Source organism: Neoarius graeffei, chromosome 1 (assembly GCF_027579695.1).
Source record: "Neoarius graeffei isolate fNeoGra1 chromosome 1, fNeoGra1.pri, whole genome shotgun sequence".
In the NCBI taxonomy this organism is placed as follows: domain Eukaryota; kingdom Metazoa; phylum Chordata; class Actinopteri; order Siluriformes; family Ariidae; genus Neoarius; species Neoarius graeffei.
Genome location: NC_083569.1, coordinates 22,677,757 through 22,696,611, shown reverse-complemented (window position 1 = coordinate 22,696,611; position 18,855 = coordinate 22,677,757). Strand labels below are relative to the sequence as shown.

The 18,855-nt window shown below is 38.3% G+C and overlaps 3 gene segments (V, D, J or C); all 3 read right to left on the bottom strand.

Moving 5' to 3' along the window:
* Positions 1 to 443: 443 nt before the first annotated feature.
* Positions 444 to 964, bottom strand: LOC132884105 (T cell receptor alpha variable 14/delta variable 4-like). The segment is given in 2 exon segments: positions 444 to 760; positions 898 to 964. Coding segments are annotated over 2 exon segments (384 nt in total).
* A 3,396-nt stretch (positions 965 to 4,360) lies between these two features.
* Positions 4,361 to 4,926, bottom strand: LOC132884089 (T cell receptor alpha variable 25-like). The segment is given in 2 exon segments: positions 4,361 to 4,728; positions 4,887 to 4,926. Coding segments are annotated over 2 exon segments (408 nt in total).
* A 12,477-nt stretch (positions 4,927 to 17,403) lies between these two features.
* On the bottom strand, positions 17,404 to 17,935 carry LOC132884073 (immunoglobulin lambda variable 2-23-like). The segment is given in 2 exon segments: positions 17,404 to 17,723; positions 17,869 to 17,935. Coding segments are annotated over 2 exon segments (387 nt in total).
* Between the last annotated feature and the right edge of the window lie 920 nt (positions 17,936 to 18,855).

Below are 18,855 nucleotides of genomic sequence, written 5' to 3'. Positions count from 1 at the left end.
TAAAAGGCCACTGCCTGAGCTCCCATCCAGCAAAATAACATGCATTTTTATGTACATGCATAATTAATTAATTAAAAATAATTAAAATTGAGCACTATGTATTGTGGGGAAAACTGGCCAGAAAAGGTCAGGACCTTTAATTCAGAGTAGTTCACACCAACAACACCTGACACAATGGCTCTGGTAATGTCAGTAAAACATTTTTGAAAAATGTCAGTTTGTGAATTTACTGTGATAAATGTGTCCTTGTTTAAAGTTGCACTACATTTAAACCCTCTTTATTTTAATTTGCTTTTACTTTTAGCTGCAGATGTTACCACAACCTTTGTTTGTGTGTGTGGTTAACTGATAATAATTTGGTAAAGAGAGTATCTTTGATGAGGTTTTAGAAACTTCCTGAATAACATTTGTATGTTTTTGTAAAGCCTTTCATTGACTCTGTATTACTGTGCTACATCTCTAAGAGCACAGTGATAGAGCGCAGAATCTGAGAGCTTTAGACCTCTGATAGTAAGTTCAGTGGAGTCTCTGGTTGTTTTTGACTCTAATCGACGATCATCAGGAGTGCTATCATAACCTGATCTTGACCTCGTGCCTTTATACAGTAAAAACTGTGGTGCACTGTTCGGATATTGTTTGTACCAGTAAAGCAAAATGTCATTGCTGCTTGACTCAAATGAACATTTCAGAGTAACAGTGTCTGTTTCTTTCCTGACAATGGCATCTTCATCTGTCGGCCAAATTTTATCAGCGAAACTGCCTGTTGTAAAGAGGAACATAAAGAAATAAATCTGTGAAGTATTTTTGTAAACAAACCAAAAACAATCATTTCAAGAATGTATGCTTAAAACATGGGTATTAAGGAATACAGTTAATTATCTGATGAAAGTTAATTACCTGTAGTGACAGTGAGAATCAGTGGGATGTATCTCATTATGTACAGGAAGTTGTATAGTTGAGCCATTTCTGAACACAGCTCTGTGAGGATCCTGTATAATAGTGCTTGCTGTATGTGCTGAACTTTACACATGAAGGAAACATTTCTAGAAGGCCACACCCAGGAAGTTCTGCTGTTGGAGCATAACGTTGTACAGATCATCACTTCTCAGTATCAGTCACAGTGAACTAAATCACCAATACAACACAGAACAATCCCACTGTTGCTGATCAACTCACTGCATCCAACTTCACCTCTCAAATAGATCTTTTGGAGTTAGAGGCCTGGGCTGTGTCTCAAGATTTAACATTTATACAAAAATATAACCCTCTTTCCAGTTTTGTTTTACTTTATTGGTCCATGAACAAAAAATTATAATTATTGTACGGTTTAAGTGTCCATTGTAGTATTTTTTTAACTCCTGAAAATAGTTCTTAACATTATAAATGTTAACACAACTGCTCTGACAAATTAGTTCAGTGACGACTCCAGTTGAGGTTTTTGTATGAAAGATGAATGTCCAACTGCCATTATGGTCATTCGCTAACAGCTGAACCAGATTTGAAAAAAAGCTACTGAGTCATCTTGAAGGCAGCATATGTTGCTCCAAAAATCTCAGTGTATTTTTCTGAATTAATGCTGCCATCACAGAAGTGTGTTACCAAGGGCACTGACACAACCCCATACCATGACAAACCCTGGCTTTCAGATTTGTTGTTGGTAACTGTCTGGATGGTCCTTCTCACGTTTGGTCCAAAGCCCACAGTGTCCATTTCTTATAAAAAAGACCTGGAATATTGATTCACCTGACCACAATACACATTTCCACTGTGAGATGGTCCATCCCAGATACCTCTGACCCCAGAGGAGTCAACAGCACATCTGGACATAGTCAACATCAGGTTTCTTTTTTGCACATTAAAGTTTTAACAGGCATTTGTGGATGTAACTCCTCATTGTAGTGCTTGACAAAGATTTGCCAAAGTAATCCTGAGCCCGTGTGGTTATATCAGCTATAGATCAATGATGGTTTTTGATGCAGTGCCGTCTGAGAGATCAGAGATCACAGGTGTTCAGCTGAGGCTTGTGCACTGAAACTCCTCCTTGAATTGTTTAATGATATTATGCAATGTAGAGGGTGAAATATCTTCCTATCTTTCTTTGAGGAACATTTGTTTCTCAACATTTCAATAATTTTCTCATGCATTTGTTGACAAACTGGAAATCCTCGGCCCATCTTTGCTCCTCAAAGACTAGGCCTTTCCTGGATATCGATTTTGTACCAAATCATGATTACAATCACCTGTTGGCATCATCTATTTCAAATTACATCATTGTTTAATTGTTTTACCTCATCACTAGCCCTAAATTTCCCCGTCCCAACTTTTCTTGGAATGTGATGCAGGCATGAAATGCAGGAATTGATGTATATTAACAAATGAAATGAGGTTGACCACATGCTCTCTCTCGCAGCTCGTGGTTGCTTGGCTCTGTGGGTGGCTCCAGACAAGTTTGTCTCGCTGAAGGTTGAACACCACTGCTGCCTGAAACATCATGAAAATGAGGAAATAAGAAAGTCCACAACTGTGTAATTTTTGTGGCATGTTTGAGATCTGACAATTGTTTCTTCACCCACATCTAAAGATTTGCGATATAAGCTATTATATCCTTATTATTCTGGACAGAATATAGGCTATATATCTCATCTCATTATCTCTAGCCGCTTTATCCTTCTACAGGGTCGCAGGCAAGCTGGAGCCTATCCCAGCTGACTACGGGCGAAAGGCGGGGTACACCCTGGACAAGTCGCCAGGTCATCACAGGGCTGACACATAGACACAGACAACCATTCACACTCACGGTCAATTTAGAGTCACCAGTTAACCTAACCTGCGTGTCTTTGGACTGTGGGGGAAACCGGAGCACCTGGAGGAAACCCACGCGGACACGGGGAGAACATGCAAACTCCACACAGAAAGGCCCTCGCCGGCCCCAGGGCTCGAACCCAGGACCTTCTTGCTGTGAGGCGACAGCGCTAACCACTACACCACCGTGCCGCCCTAGGCTATATATCTCATAGATATATACATTAAATAATTAAACAGCTGGATTTCAATTGTCGATGGCAATGCTGTTGACTGCAGCAGTGATTTCAATACTGCATTTTTCTGACTTTCTATGATGCTACTTTTCTGGCTGCCAAATAGAAATGATTTCTTCAATTGGACATTTGAGCTTCTATTTGGAGGGTGGAGAAATGTTTCTTCTTGAATGTATCACACCTCTCCATGTTGGAAAGTCTTGGGCACAGATGCTAAACTGAGTATATTTGGGGGTGTGATATTTAAATGATGATGATTTTCAGATGCCACATTTATCAATGGCCAATCATTCTTCTGCTGTGATTGGTCAGATAGCAATGTTTCATGAATCATACATGAACACTCTTGTATTCTGATTTCAACACTTGGACCTGGTCTCTTGCTTGATTAGTAAATGAGGGCCATTATTTTTGTTTATACTTGTGACCACTGAGTGGAATTCCACAGGTTTCACATACTTTTTCTAACCACTGTGTTTCTGTGTAAGCTGCGTTTTTTTTCTTTCCAACTATTTATGGTATATTATTCTTGACAAAAATTTGTACATTGTAAGACTGTTGTGAAAAGTAAAAACTAAATCAAGAAAAAGGTTGAATACTCATGTTTTCTTGTCTTGTCCCTATTTTCAGACTTGATGGAAGGAAATGGCGACAACCATTTGAAAAAAACATTGGGTTTTTTATATCAGTACAACATTCCCATCCCTCTGTCTTGGACATATTGCTGATGGATAAAGTAAAGATGACACTTTCCTCCAAAAGACAGTGTTGGCCACAAGTAAAAAAGCCATTACATAATACTGGCTTGAGAAAAAAATTGTCCTACTGTTGGCTTCTTTGTCGATATTTTTCAGCAACTACACCTTCTTCAACAGATGACTTACTCCATATGGCTCCAAAAAGAGCTGGGAGAAAAACTGTGGGGAAACTGGTGTGTTTTTCCATAATTATTCTCTGTATGGATATTTTTTTTTAAATTATGCAAATCTGTGTTTATTTACTGAACATCCCATGATCTCATGTTATTTCTCTCTTTTTTCTTCTTGCTTTGTTTCTTAACTGCATTTTACTAGTTGTTCTTAACATGTGAAAAGGTTTATAAATAAAAAGTAAAAAAAAAAGAGAGAATTCAGTAAAATTAGGTTCAGAGAGCATGCAAATTATGGAACTTATCAGTTAATTTGTCTTCAGTATAATAAAACTGCTTTACTGTTTTATGATACTATTATACAACATGTGGCATCAATATAATCCCTTTATAAATATTCAGAGAGAAAGTGAGATTCTCATCAAAAACTTCTCAAAATCATCCGCAGAACTGCCTACAGTATAAACAAAACTGTGTGAAAGTTTTTGTACAGTGCAGTTGGATTTCCTGTCACTGTGGGCGGCAGAGCGCAGTAGTATAGTGCAGAGTCTGATACAGCAGCAGAGGAGATGAGCAGATCCACTTGTTTCTTCTTTTCATCAGCTTCAGCAGACATTCTTGGAGGAAGGTTGGGACTTAGATCTCCACTTGGAAAAATATAAAGAAGGAACTCAGGTGTAGATTTTGGATGCTGTCTGTACCATTGCAAGTTTCTTACTGTACCAGTGAATTTTCTGTAGCTGCAGGACAGAGTGACATCATCACCTTCATGTACAACTTTACGAGTGAAAAGTGGCTCTATTGAATCTGCCATGGAGTCACCTGTCATAGAGAACATAATGTTTTTAACCTTTACATAATCAAGCCAGAACTACACAAGTCAGACCCACATTCTGCTGTTTCTTAACACCACACAGACTAATTAATCATTAATTCAACACACAATATTTTTGAAATAAAAAAAAAAAATCAAAACTCACCAAGTGAAAGCCACAGACACATTAATATAACAGTGAACATGATGAATGGTCTTAGCTGAATTAAAATATTCTGAGGACTTTCTGTAAGCTAATATGGTAACATCATAAAGATTCAAGAAGCATCATGAAGCTCCGCCCCCACAAGATCACATGATAGTGTCACTTACAGTGTTGACAGATTGTTGAGTTGCTGCAGCATCCTGGCTTTACATTCAATTTTATTTGTATAGCACTTTTAACAATAGACATTGTCGCAAAGCAACTTTACAGAATTATATAAATGCTAGAAATAAATTTATGCCAACTGAGCAAACCTGAGGTGACAGTGACAACTCCTGAGACGACAAAAGGAAAAAACCTTGAGGGAACCCATCCTCATTTGGGTGATAACAGACAGTGTGATTATAAATACCTCACTTCTATAACTGTGTCCTATATAGTGAAATGGGGCAACTGGGTAACCAGGAAATTCATTGTAGTTTTGGCGTGAAGTCTATTTTGTTGACTTACTGATTGAGATTTGAATCCAAAACTGTTCATGGCAACTGTAGTCCTGAGCCATCGTAGCAAAACTGTTTGTATTAATTCTCCAAAGCTATCTTCTAAGTGGATCTTTAGGCTGTCCATATGAGGTCATCCTCCACAGGAGTGAAGTGATGAGAACTCCAGCCAGAAGTAACGCATCAGTTCAGCATCACTAGTATCTCAGGAGTGGCATGTGTAGCATGAGAGAGAGAGAGAGAGAGAACACAGATTTTTAAGTATGCTCATTGTCATGTAATGGTTACGAACAGTGTACATTGTGTGCTGAGTGCAAGTGGGGACTCCAGCAAGACTAAATATGATGGCATAACTAAAAGGGAGAGTCAGAATGTAACAGAGACTTGAGGGCACCGTGGTACATAAAGTGTACATAAGGCCACTCTACCGTCTACAAACCTGAGTAAATGTGTAAGGGGGGGGGCAGCATCCAAACATCCCATTTTACCATTGCCTTACATTACATTACATTACAGGCATTTCACAGATCAACGTACAACATACCCAGAGCAGCCTACAGAGCAGTTGGGGGTTAGGTGCCTTGGTCAAGGGCACTTCAAAACACTCTTCAAAACGCTTATCAAAACACTCTCTGCCCAAGAACCCTCCAGATCTGCTACTTTATGTAATAAAAAGCTGTTGACAAAAGGCTTCACTAAACAAATATATTTTCAGCCAAGACTTAAACAATGAGACTGTGTCTGAGGCCCGAACACAACTTGTACGGCTGTTCCATAACTGTGGGGATTTGTAAAAGAAGGCTCTCCCTCTGCTGGAGCCTTCACTATTTGAGGTACCAACAGATAGCCTGCACCTTTTGATCTAAGTCGTTGTGGTGAGTCATAAAGGACCAGAAATATAGGTACTGTGGCGCGAGATAAAGCACATTTAGTGCTTTATAGTTAAATAGTAGTAGTTTATAATCAGTGTGAAATTTGATTGGGAGCCAGTGCAGTGTGGATAAGATAGGGGTGATGTGGTCATTTCTAGTTCTAGTAAGGACTCTTGCTGGAGCTTGTTTATGCACCTGTTAGATCATTCAGACAGTAAGGCATCACAATAATCCAACCTGGAGGTAACAAAAGCATGAACTAGGTTTAATGCATCATGAAGTGGCATTATATTTCTTACCTGAGCAATATTTCTGAGATGAAAGAAGGCTATAGTGATATTATCTACATCCAGCCTCACATGGGGAACCTGTCCTGAGCATATTGAAGCAAACACATACTGAAAGGAGGGAATTAATGTTTTTACATAATTACAGTCATTTTAATGTATAAACTACACTTGGGTGGCACAGAGGTGCAGTGTCACTGTCGCCTCACAGCAAGCAGGTTCCTGGTTTGAACATACCAGTCAATCAGGGATCTTTCTGTGTGGAGTTTGCATGTTCTCCTTGTGCCTGCATGGGTTTCCTCTGCATGTTCCAGTTTCCTCCTACAGTCCACAAGATGAGGTCAACTGGCTTCTCTATATTGCTTGTATGTGTAAATGTGAGTGTGAATGGCTGTCTGTCTCTCTGTGTTAAGCCTGCGATAGACTGGTGACTTGTCCAGGGTGTACCCGGCTTCTCCATCATCGTCAGCGAGGATTGGCTCCAGCTCACCGACGACCCACAATGGAAATGCAGTATAGAAAATGGATGAAGGGAGAGAAAAATATACTCTAATAATTACAGAATAGGGGCGGCACGGTGGTGTAGTGGTTAGCGCCGTCGCCTCACAGCAAGAAGGTCCGGGTTCGAGCCCTGTGGCCGACGAGGGCCTTTCTGTGCGGAGTTTGCATGTTCTCCCCGTGTCTGCGTGGGTTTCCTCCGGGTGCTCCGGTTTCCCCCAAAGATATGCAGGTTAGGTTAACTGGTGACTCTAAATTGACCGTAGGTGTGAATGGTTGTCTGTGTCTATGTGTCAGCCCTGTGATGACCTGGTGACTTGTCCAGGGTGTACCCTGCCTTTCACCCATAGTCAGCTGGGATAGACTCCAGCTTGCCTGCGACCCTGTAGAAGGATAAAGCGGCTAGAGATGATGAGATGAGAAAAGAAGCACAAAGCCTTGTTTTTAAGTGTTTTTACATAACAAATATTTTCTGAGGTGTTTCGCTGCTGGTCTTTCAAAGATGCCAGCAAGCCATTAGGCTTTGGAAGGGAGTGGTACATGCTGTGTGTGTGTGTGCGTGTGATATTTTTGTATTAAATGAACTGATATTCACTTTGAATGTGAATTTGTTTGGTGTCTTACTTTCTCCATGTGTCATATGTGCAGCAGCAGGCAGCTTAATGTTAGAGCTGCTAAGTGGAAGAGAATAGTTAAGGTTTATTTCACAGTTTAGTCATCCGTGGACAGTTATGTTGTTTTATCAGAATGGTGTCTCTGAACTTAACTGAGATACTAAGAGTAACCGGAGCAGGGGTTCGGATAATATATATGCAGTGTGTATGATAGAAGAGCAGGTATACTCTGTTACAGAGGTTTTATTGTGAAAAGTCGTGTTCTTCATCAAAGAACTGAACATCTCTGGAGGATGTGAGCAGGGTTGTGTGGGTCTCAGTACTTTGCCTACAATAAGATAACTGACTCCTCCATCTAGTGTTCACCAAGGAGAAAAACCTTTATACATTCATAATGTTTACTACATATACAGTGTAGACATTACAGAAAGACAAAATAGTTATGAGCTGTCAAAGATTAATTTAATTTAGCAAATTAATATCTGTGCAAAAAATACAGCACAAGTCAAACATTTGGACAAGCCTTCTAATTCAATGTTTTTTCTAATAAAATTAATAAAAAAAATTTAATAAATTAAAGCACACTTTGTCTTAAAGTAATGATGGACTGTCATTTCTCTTTACTTAGTTGAGCGATTCCTGACATGATATGGATTATTACCAGTGTTGAATTGAGCTAGTTACTGTATTTTTATCATTTACTATTTACTGTTTGATCTCAAACACATTAAGAAGGCAAGAAATTCCACTACTGTAATTAACATTTGATGAGGCAACACCTGTTAACTGAAAAGCATTCCACGTGACTGCCTCATGAAGCTGGTTAAGATAATGCCAACAGTATGTAAAGCATCATCAAGGTAAATGGTGGCTACTTTGGAGAATCAAAAATATGAAACATATGTTTGTTTTTTAACACTATTTTATTTACCACATAATTCCGTATATGTGCCATGTGTTATTTCATAGTTTTGATGTCTTCAGTATTGTTCTACAATGTAGAAAAGAGTCAAAATGCAGAAAAACCTATGAATGAGTCGGTGTGTCCAAACTTTTGACTGGTACTGTATATAAAACTCTATAAGGAAAGTTTTTGAATACAATTGTAAACATCAACAACTAAAATGAAATATTCACATGACATACTTTCTGATCTATCTGGGGGTTCAAAATGCAAAATTCTCTTTCCATAAATGTACTTAAATGCTTGATCATTCATACTTTTAAAAATTATTTTTAGTCTTTGCTTCATGCTTCATACTGAAGACTGTGTGGAACAAACAATGCATTAATAAATAGGCCAGTTCTATTCATTTGGTGAAAATACAAGTCATTGGTTTGTAGTGTTTATTCTAGCTGATACGTGAATAAGAAGATGTGGAGTGCAGGCCAGTCATTGGTTTCCTCTGTAAAGCTTTAATATTTAAAACAAATCAAAGTCCATGCCATATAAATTAATGTAACAAAACTTTAAATCACACAAACTGCAGTGGTAAATTACATGGGAAAACTCTGAAGTGCCAAAGTGTGTGAGGTTTATCCATCCAGTGGCAGTTCTTGCTTATATGGTGCCCTGAGCCAAATAGTAGAGCAGGAATCATAATCCGGAAACAAGAGAGGGTCAGTCAATCAGCAAACAATGCAACAGAGAGCAAGCAAAAGACAAGGTCGAGGATAAATGTAAACACGGGTCATACACTGGAAATCAGGCGGAAAACAAACAGCTCGGTAAAGTTAGACATGGGGGTACTAGACAATACTTTGCGAAGTGGGGAAGTGAGAGCTGAGTATATGTAGGAGAGAGGAGGGTGTACCCCGTCTCTCACCCATAGTCAGCTGGGATAGGCTCCAGCTTGCCTGCGACCCTGTACAGGATAAGTGGCTACAGATGATGGATGGATTAATGGATGATAACAGTGACCAGTGGGCAGCACTGCTGCATCACAGCTTCAGGGTTCTCAGTTGGATGCTGAGGTCAGGTTGCTGTCAATTTGTGTGCAGTTTTACAGGTTTACTCCGTGTCTGTGTTAGTTAAAATAAACAAAAAAAAAACTTGCAGTAGGAAGTTTGCTTGGAGAAATTGCCTGAAGGTGTGAATGAGTGTGTGAAAGGGTTTGTGCATGGTGCTCTACGAAGGGCTGACAGTCCATCCAGGGTGAATTCCCACCTCACAGCTGGGAGCCCCAGGACAGGCTTTGTGTTCACGACAACACTGACCAGCATACAGTGGTAACCAAAAAATAAATAAAACTGTTTACTAATAATGGAATATGTGCCAATAATATAACTCTTCATAAATTTTGAAAGAGATAGATTCCCACAAAAGTGCATGTCAATCTCTTAAAATCATCAGCAGAACAACCAACAATACTGTGTGAAAGTTTTTGTACAGTGCAGTTTGATTTCCTGTCACTGTGGGCTGCAGAGCACAGTAGTATAGTGCAGAGTCTGATACAGCAGCAGAGGAGATGAGCAGATCCACTTGTTTATTCTTTTCAACTTTAGCAGACATTCTTGGAGGAATGTTGGGACTTAAATCTCCACTTTGATGAATATAAAGAAGGAACTCAGGTTTAGATTTTGGATATTGTCTGTACCAGTGCAAGTAATTGTTTGTAGCACTTGAGTCATAGCTGCAGGACAGAGTAACATCACTGCCTTCATCTCTCACTGTCTGAGTGAAAAGTGGCTTTATTGACGCTGCCATGGAGTCACCTGTCATAGAGAAGAGAACATAATGTGTTTAACCTTTACACCATCAAACCAGAACTACATGTCAGACCCACATTCTGATTTTCTAACCACCACACAGACTAATTAATCACTCATTCTACAATTAATATTTCTGAAATAACACAAAAAAATGAATAAATGTATAACTCACCTAGTGAAAGCCACAGACCCATGAATATAACAGTGAACATGATGAACGGTCTCAGCTGAATGAAACTATTATTTGTGTCTCCAATATTGTTAACATCATGCAGGTTGATGAAGCTCCGCCCCACAGCATCACATGACAGACAGAATGAAACAGGTTGATTTTGGGGGTGTGCCTTTCAATTTAAATATGTAAATATATCCACTGTGATTGGCTAACAGAACCCCTTTGTGTGTGGATGGCAGAGTTGGATGTTAGCCAATCAGAGTGAAGCTATTTACATATTTTGAGAGTTCAAGCTGCAGCTGCATAATCAGCCTGGAGTGTTTACATCCCATGATAAAACAGCATGAGGCAAAAGAACCAAGGTGCTTTTTCAATAAAAACAATATCACAAACTTTACAAAAGCACCTCAGAGAATAATATAAATTAATTGAAAAGAGTATGGCATGTCCCTTTGAACACTCTCAATCAATTTATAATAATAATAATAATAATAATCAGCATGGTCTTGGAACATATGAGACACTGGTTTTGAACTTCCCATGTGAAGAATAAACATGTCAGGGTCTGTCCATTCTTCATCAAAAGCTCTGCTTTTTTTTGTCCATGTTTCTCTTTTTAGAGCACCATGTGAAATTACTTTCCTCTGTTTCTCTGACTGTCTCTTGTCTTTCCCCTGTGTGTGTGTGTGTTTCACTGACTCGAGTCCTTGACTTGAGGACTACACAGATTTCATTGGCCAAAGAAACACACAGAATAATTATTTTTTATATCCTTATCAGAAATTGCTGTGAATCAGTCATGATAAATAATTTAATATAACAAGTTATTATTACTATTATAATAATGTGATAGATTTATTGACTTTGTAATCACAAAGCCTGTTATTTCACTGAGGTGAGGAACAAACCAGCTGCTGCTCTTGGTAATAATATTAAAGATGCCAGTAAGTCATTAGGCCTTAAGGGAGGTGATGCATTTTGTGTGTGAAGTTTGCTGGATCGAGTGAAGGTTGCAGAGAGAGAGAGAGAGAGAGACTGGGTGTTTTATTTCTTTTGTGTTTCTCATTTCCTCTCTGTAGCCTCATGTTCTGCCTGGCCTACCTGTCCTCTTTCTCTTTTTATTTATTTTTTTATTAATTTGCCTCTAAAAAATAAATCTCATGATTGCTCGTTGTCATTTAAACATGAAACTCTGTAAGCACAATAAAGTATTTACATTATCCAATCACAAACACCTCCATTACAAGTGAACCTGTCCAGAGCCCATTTTATTCACTGCAGCTGTGATGTGCTTGTCCATGCTGGAGACAAATATATTACACATCACACATTATTAAGAAACTGTATTTATAGCCTGACTGCAATTTCAATTTTCTTCATTAATTAAGAGAGACAAGTCATTTTGTTGATGATGAGTTGACAGCTATATTTTTCAGCTTGATCGAATAATCAGATTTGATGCTGAAGCTCCAAAGATTGGAACACAACTGCAATAAGTCAAGTCAAGTCAAGTTTATTTGTATAGCACTTTTAACAATAAACATTGTCGCAAAGCAGCTTTACAGAATTTGAACGACTTAAAACATGAGCTAATTTATCCCTAATCTATCCCCAATGAGCAAGCCTGTGGCGACGGTGGCAAGGAAAAACTCCCTCAGACGACATGAGGAAGAAACCTCGAGAGGAACCAGACTCAAAAGGGAACCCATCCTCATTTGGGCAACAACAGACAGCCTGACTATAATATTAACAGTTTTAACATGAGGACAGTTTCGTTGATGTTATAACTCTTCATTGATGGAAACTTGAGTGCAAAACTGTTCATGATAACTGCAGTCCTAAAGTTAGCAAGACAACTGTAGTCCTCAGCCATAAAAGCATTACTGTAAGAGTCCAGAGCATCCTCCAGGTATAACCCTCAACTGTCCTCATGGGGCCGTCCTTCACAGGAGCAGTGCGATAAAACTCCGACCAGACACAGAGCACCAGGATGGATCAAGCAGGTCCGAGGGGCAGAAGAGGCCAGCATCTCAATCCCAGGACCAACATGTAACTCAGAGGGACAGATTGGGGGGGGGAAGAGAGAGAGAAAGAAAACACATGTTGTTAGGTATGCCCTAAAAATGACAAGTATTAAATCTGTGTGGTAGGCTCGCAGAGACGAGTGTCTTTACATCAGGCATAACACACAACAATGGCATGTTAATATGGTAAAAAATATATCATGACCTGCTCTGGCTGGATGCTTGATTGGGTGATGGGAGCACACTCCTCAGCAATGATGAGATGCAGATGGGACCCTTAGGGCTGGCCAAGACAATTCAGTTACATTTCACCGGGTCTGGGACATGCGACAGAATGTCTGACGGCCGATTCCCTGCAGGCTACGATAGCCAGTCGAGGTCTCCACCCTCTCCACCAAAAGATTTCCTGTTGACTCCATGTAACTCAGAGGGACAGATTTGGGGGAGGGGAGGGAAAGAAAACACAGGTTGTTAGGTACGCCCAATGTCACCTGAATAAGTAGGAGCAGTATACATATTGCACCGAGTACAAGCAGGGACTCCGGCAACTATGACAGCATAACTAAAAGGAGAGAGCCAAAAGGTAACACAGGCATGAGGGAGCCCTGGGACATAAAGCAGCCAGCCACTACACCGTCAACAAACTTGAGTGAGCAAGCGAGTGGGGACTGACAGCATCCATACATCCCAGTTTACCAAAACACTCTATGTCTGAGGACCCTCTAGATCTACACCTTTACCTCATAAACACCATTAACAAAAGGCTTGACTAAACAGATATGTTTTCAGCCTAGACTTAAATGCTGAGACTGTGTCTGATTCCCGAACATTACTTGGAAGGCTGTTCCATAACTGCGGGGCTTTGTAAGAAAAGGCTCTGCCCCCTGATGTAGCTTTCACTATACAAGGTACCAGCAGATAGCCTGCACCTTTTGATCTAAGTAGGCGTGGCGGGTCATAGAGGAGCAGAAGTTCACTCAGGTATTGTGGTGCGAGACCATTTAGTGCTTTAAAGGTCAATAGTAGTATTTTATAATCAATACAAAATTTGATTGGGAGCCAATGCAGTGTGGATAAGACAAGCGTGATGTGGTCATATTTTCTAGTTCTAGTAAGAACTCTTGCTGCTGCATTTTGAACTAACTGGAGCTTATTTATGCACTTATTGGAACATCCAGACAGTAAGGCATTACAGTAATCCAACCTGGAGGTAACGAAAGCATGGACTAGTTTTTCTGCATCACGCAATGACATTAAATTTCTTATCTTTGCAATATTTCTGAGATGAAAGAAAGCTATCTGGGTGATGTTATCAATGTGAGTTTCGAATGAAAGACTGGGGTCAATAATCACTCCGAGGTCTTTTACTACTGCACGTGAAGAAACAGAAGGGCCATCCAGAGTCACTGTGTAATCAGAAAACTTACTTCTAGCTGTATGTGGTCCTAGTACAAGTACTTCAGTCTTGTCAGAGTTAAGCAGAAGGAAATTAATAAGCATCCAGTGTCTAATGTCCTTAACACATTCCTCAATTCTATTAAGCTGGTGTCTCTCATCAGGTTTTGCAGAGACATACAACTGTGTGTCATCAGCATAACAGTGGAAACTAATACAATGTTTACGAATAATATCACCCAGAGGTAACATATATAAAGAAAAAAGCAGTGGACCCAAGACAGAACCTTGTGGAACACCAAACTTTACCTCAGTACGTCTAGAAATATCACCATTTATATCAACAAGGCATTACAGTAATCCAACCTGGAGGTAACGAAAGCATGGACTAATTTTTCTGCGCCAAGCAATGACATTAAATTTCAATAAGATCTCACATTTGTTCACATTGTTTTTTTTTTTGTACAGTACTATAAGTACTATGTGTGTATGGTTGAAGAGAGTCTATATTATAGTGAAAAGTAGTATTCATAATCAAAGATGTTGAACTCTTTGGGGATGTGATCAGGGCCCTCGTGCTTGGCCCACAGTAAGATAACTGACGGTGCCATCTTGTGGAGAAAGGTGAAAGACTTTAACACACCAAGGTTGTTTTGTTTTCTTAAAATGAATCTTGTCCCAGTTTACCCTGAAAACAAAAGTGTTGCTGGGAAAAAGAAGTCTTTTTTTTTTAAATTCACAAATCATTACAGCAAATAACCGTAACCGAGACATCTACTGTAACCGAGTAAGCTAGAAAGTCTTCATGTGTCCACAAAACCAGAAAATCTTTATGATTTCGACAGTGAAAATTGGTCCATGTAGACAGAAGAAGTTGAAAACTTTTGGCATTTGTATGAAAGTCTATCAAAATCAAATTTCTATATTTTGTTTTATTTTTTAATAATATATTTACATGTTTACACAGACAACTACTTTACACTTAAAGGGTGTAATTCAAAATGTGCCATTAATCCAATCATCCAAAAAATGTGTTTACCACCATGAGATAAAACTGACACAGATCAGTTATTGACTGACCTGAGAGTTATATTCACTATAGATCATCCCTGAAGCCTTTAGCAACCTGAGACCTTTAACTGTGAAATGTTACCATCTATTAAGATAATCTGCTTTGGAAATCCTGAGTAATGTGTATTCGTTTTTCCACAAAAAGGATATAATTCATAAGTATTGAAAATGTGTCTAAACTAGTAGCTTGCTGAATGCGTGTACATGCACTGAATATGGCAAAAATTCAACTGGGCATTTATATGCACAGCAATACCATGATTAGAATAAAAAAAGCAAACAAACAAACTCGATCAGTGAAGTAGAGCGGCGGCTACAATTATTGACACCTTAACGATCTTTTGGCCGTTGCAAAAGTATGCAGACTTTCAATGCGTAAATTGTGCATGAATAGTTACTCAAACTTCCACTGGAAAAAAAAAAGAGTTGATTCCCGATTACTTAGCGTATCAGATCACGTGACACCGTTCCACAAGTATTGACACCTTTGTCCACAGTTATCGACACCGTTCCACAATTATCAACACCCAGATGATTATTTATTTTAAAAAATAATCAGTATGTGGTATTAAGTTAACAAAACATAGTTTTTATTTAAAATTCGTTTTACATAGACTTATATTTCGTACCAAATATCATTTATATAAATATATCGATGTCTGTGCTTACGCAAATGAGGAAGTAATTCTAATGTTTGTAAACAAATGAACTGATAATGTTTAACCTGTCAGAAAATCTTTTTGTTCCACTTTCTACCCACTTTCTTAGTATTTTCGTAGATCACATTTTATTCATCATTCATCATTGTTTGTATTAATTTCTAGTTTTGTAGTTTACCAATAAATGTCAACAGGCAATAGACATTGTAACTGCATGAAACTCCAGGTCAAAGGTCGCGTGTCATTCCTTGAACCAAAATATAAAATGTCTACTGATATTGTAATATGTGGTCGATATTTACAACAAACTGAAAAAATATCTGAATGGAATAGAAAAATCTGAATATTTCAAGCATGTAATTTTCATATGCTAGGAATTTAATTCTGGTCTAATTCTATTTATTGCAATAAGAGTCCAAATACTCTATAAACATTCCATTCTGTTATGAATCAGAAAAAAAAAATTATAAATCACATCACTTTTAATTATTTTTTTTAAAAGTACTTCATCTACTTCAACAATGTTACACAAAGATCGATCCATAACAGTTGTAAATGTCAATTCCACAGTGTGTCGATAATGGTGGACACCAGTGAAAGTGATCACTATTATCGACATTCTCATGTGACTTCTCAAACACGTGTTTAGATACAAAATGGCGACTGTCAAATGAAAGAGTAAGAAATAAAGTAGGTTTAGACAGGATATCATGAAATATTGGTGAATTTGATAAGTAAAAAACATGTCCATGATCTTTCCACCATGCTTACCTGCGATGATAACATCCAGCATTTCCTCAACTTGCTGATCGCACTAAAAAAAAAATTCCATCTCGTGTAACGAGCTGTGTCATCAGATGACAAGATCAAAGGGTGAGGCGGATCTTCCGGTTGATTAATTAACCAATAAAAACTGTTGTAACTGAAACTCACCTTTGTAAAATTGTTTTTTATTGGTAAATCTGAAGAGGTGTTGATAATTATGGACTGTCTATAATTGTAGTCATATTAATAACACAAAAAAATTGGGAAAGGGAAAACCAAAGACTGGGAAAGTTGTGTAATGTTTAAAAAATAATAACACTAATTAAAAAACTAATAAAGTTAATTGGCAACAGGTCAGTAATACGATTGTGTATAAAAAGAGCATCCCAGAGAGGCTGAGTCTCTCAGAAGTAAAGATGAGGAGGGGTTCACCGCTCTGTGGAAGACTGTGTGGGCAAATAGTGCAACAATTTAAGAATAACTTTCCTCAAAGTTAAATTGCAAAGAATTTGGGATCACATCCTCTACGGGACATAATATCATTAAAAGATTCAGAGAACCTGAATAAATTTTTGTCCCGCAAGGGATGAACGTACGCACGTCGTATGGTCAAAGGCATCAAAAATCAGGCCAATGCATTATCATATTCTCTTAAGTCTGGGGCTACACTCTGCTATAAATGAATAAAAGTTGATTGGAATAAATCATGGGGTAAACTGGGCAACAAAGTAAACTACATTGAATTTAAAACAGGATGCAGCAGTAACACCTGACACACTCCCTCTTTATTTTTATTTTCTGTTATTCAGCTGCATCTGTTACCACAAATGTTTATATCTGTGGTTAACTGATAACAAGTTGGTAAAGGAAGTATCTTTGATAAAAACCTTTTAACTTCACATGTACTGTTCTTAGGTTTTTGTACAGCCTCTAATTGACTCTGTATTACTGTGCTACTATTAAAAGAGCGCAGTGATAGAGTGCAGAATCTGAGATCTGTAGATCTTTAATAGTAAGTTCAGTCGAATCTGAGGATGTTTCTGAATTGAATCGAGCGCCAGAAGGGTTGTAGTCATCAGAACTTCGTGACTTTGCGCCTTTAAGCAGTAAAAACTGTGGTGCGCTGTTAGGATATTGTTTGTACCAGTAAAGCCGAATGTAATCACTGTTTGACTGATATGAACATTTCAGAGTAACGGTGTCTGTTTCTTTCCCCACAATGTTGGTATCTTTGTCCATCGGCCCAATGTTATCTGCAAAACTGCCTGTTTGCAAAGAAGAATAGAAAGAAATAGATCTGTGAAATATTTCTGTAAACAAAATACTGACTTACAAAAATAAGAAATTAATAGATTAATACACACATGAGTATTAGTTAATACAATGAATGAGCTGATGAAGGTTAATTACCTGTTGCTACAGTGAGAATCAGGGGGATGTATCTCACTGTGTACAGTAAGTTGTATAATTGAGCCATTTCTGAACACAGCTCTGTGAGGATTCTGTATAATAGTGCTGTATGTGCTGAAGCTGAGGTTGAAACAAGGTTTACACATGAGGGAACATGTGTCTCTAGAAGGCCACACCCAGGAAGTGCAGCTGTTGTAGCAGAACGTTACACAGATCATCACTTCACAGCATCAGTGACAGTGAACTGAGTCACCAGTACAACACAGAACAAGTCCTGCTGCTGATCAACCCAAAGCATCTGATTTTTTTCCCATCGCAATTGTAATTCATGATGATTTTATCCATGAAATTGATGGATGATCATGATTTGACTCTTAAACAGCATTATTTTAAAAAAAAACAGTACACATCCAGAACTGAATATTTCCGCCTACATACATCCCTTTATCTTTACTAAGTGCACAGTGGATCTGGAACCTTTTCCTGAACACACTGAGCGAGTCTCAGAAATTATCTTCATTTTATTTCAGAGTTTTTGGAGCTTCACAAAAGAAGACTTTTTTGTCGCAATTTGAGGCACAAGCACCTCTGCCAGTTTCTCTGAAATAAAATTTTTCTGAACAGGACTTAAACAAGGTGTGGAAAAAGGTTTACACACAGTGGGTTAGTATATTTTTTTAAACAAAACAAAATATCTTTGGCAGTTCATCAGTAGATATCGCCAATGTGGAATAAACACTGCAGCAGATAATTATTATACAACAATCCTAAAATACCCTAATGATACCCTGAATATGCTGCTGGTGTGAAATTATTTTTCTTGTACATTGCACGTACATCAAGTTAATTATTAAATAAATATATGCAAAATATTCTGACTATATTTCCATGTGTTATGGAATTATGTATGGATATTGTAATGTCACATTGATATCACCACATTTTAATCAAATTTAACTCCATTAGCCAAGTGATTATCTCATTTAG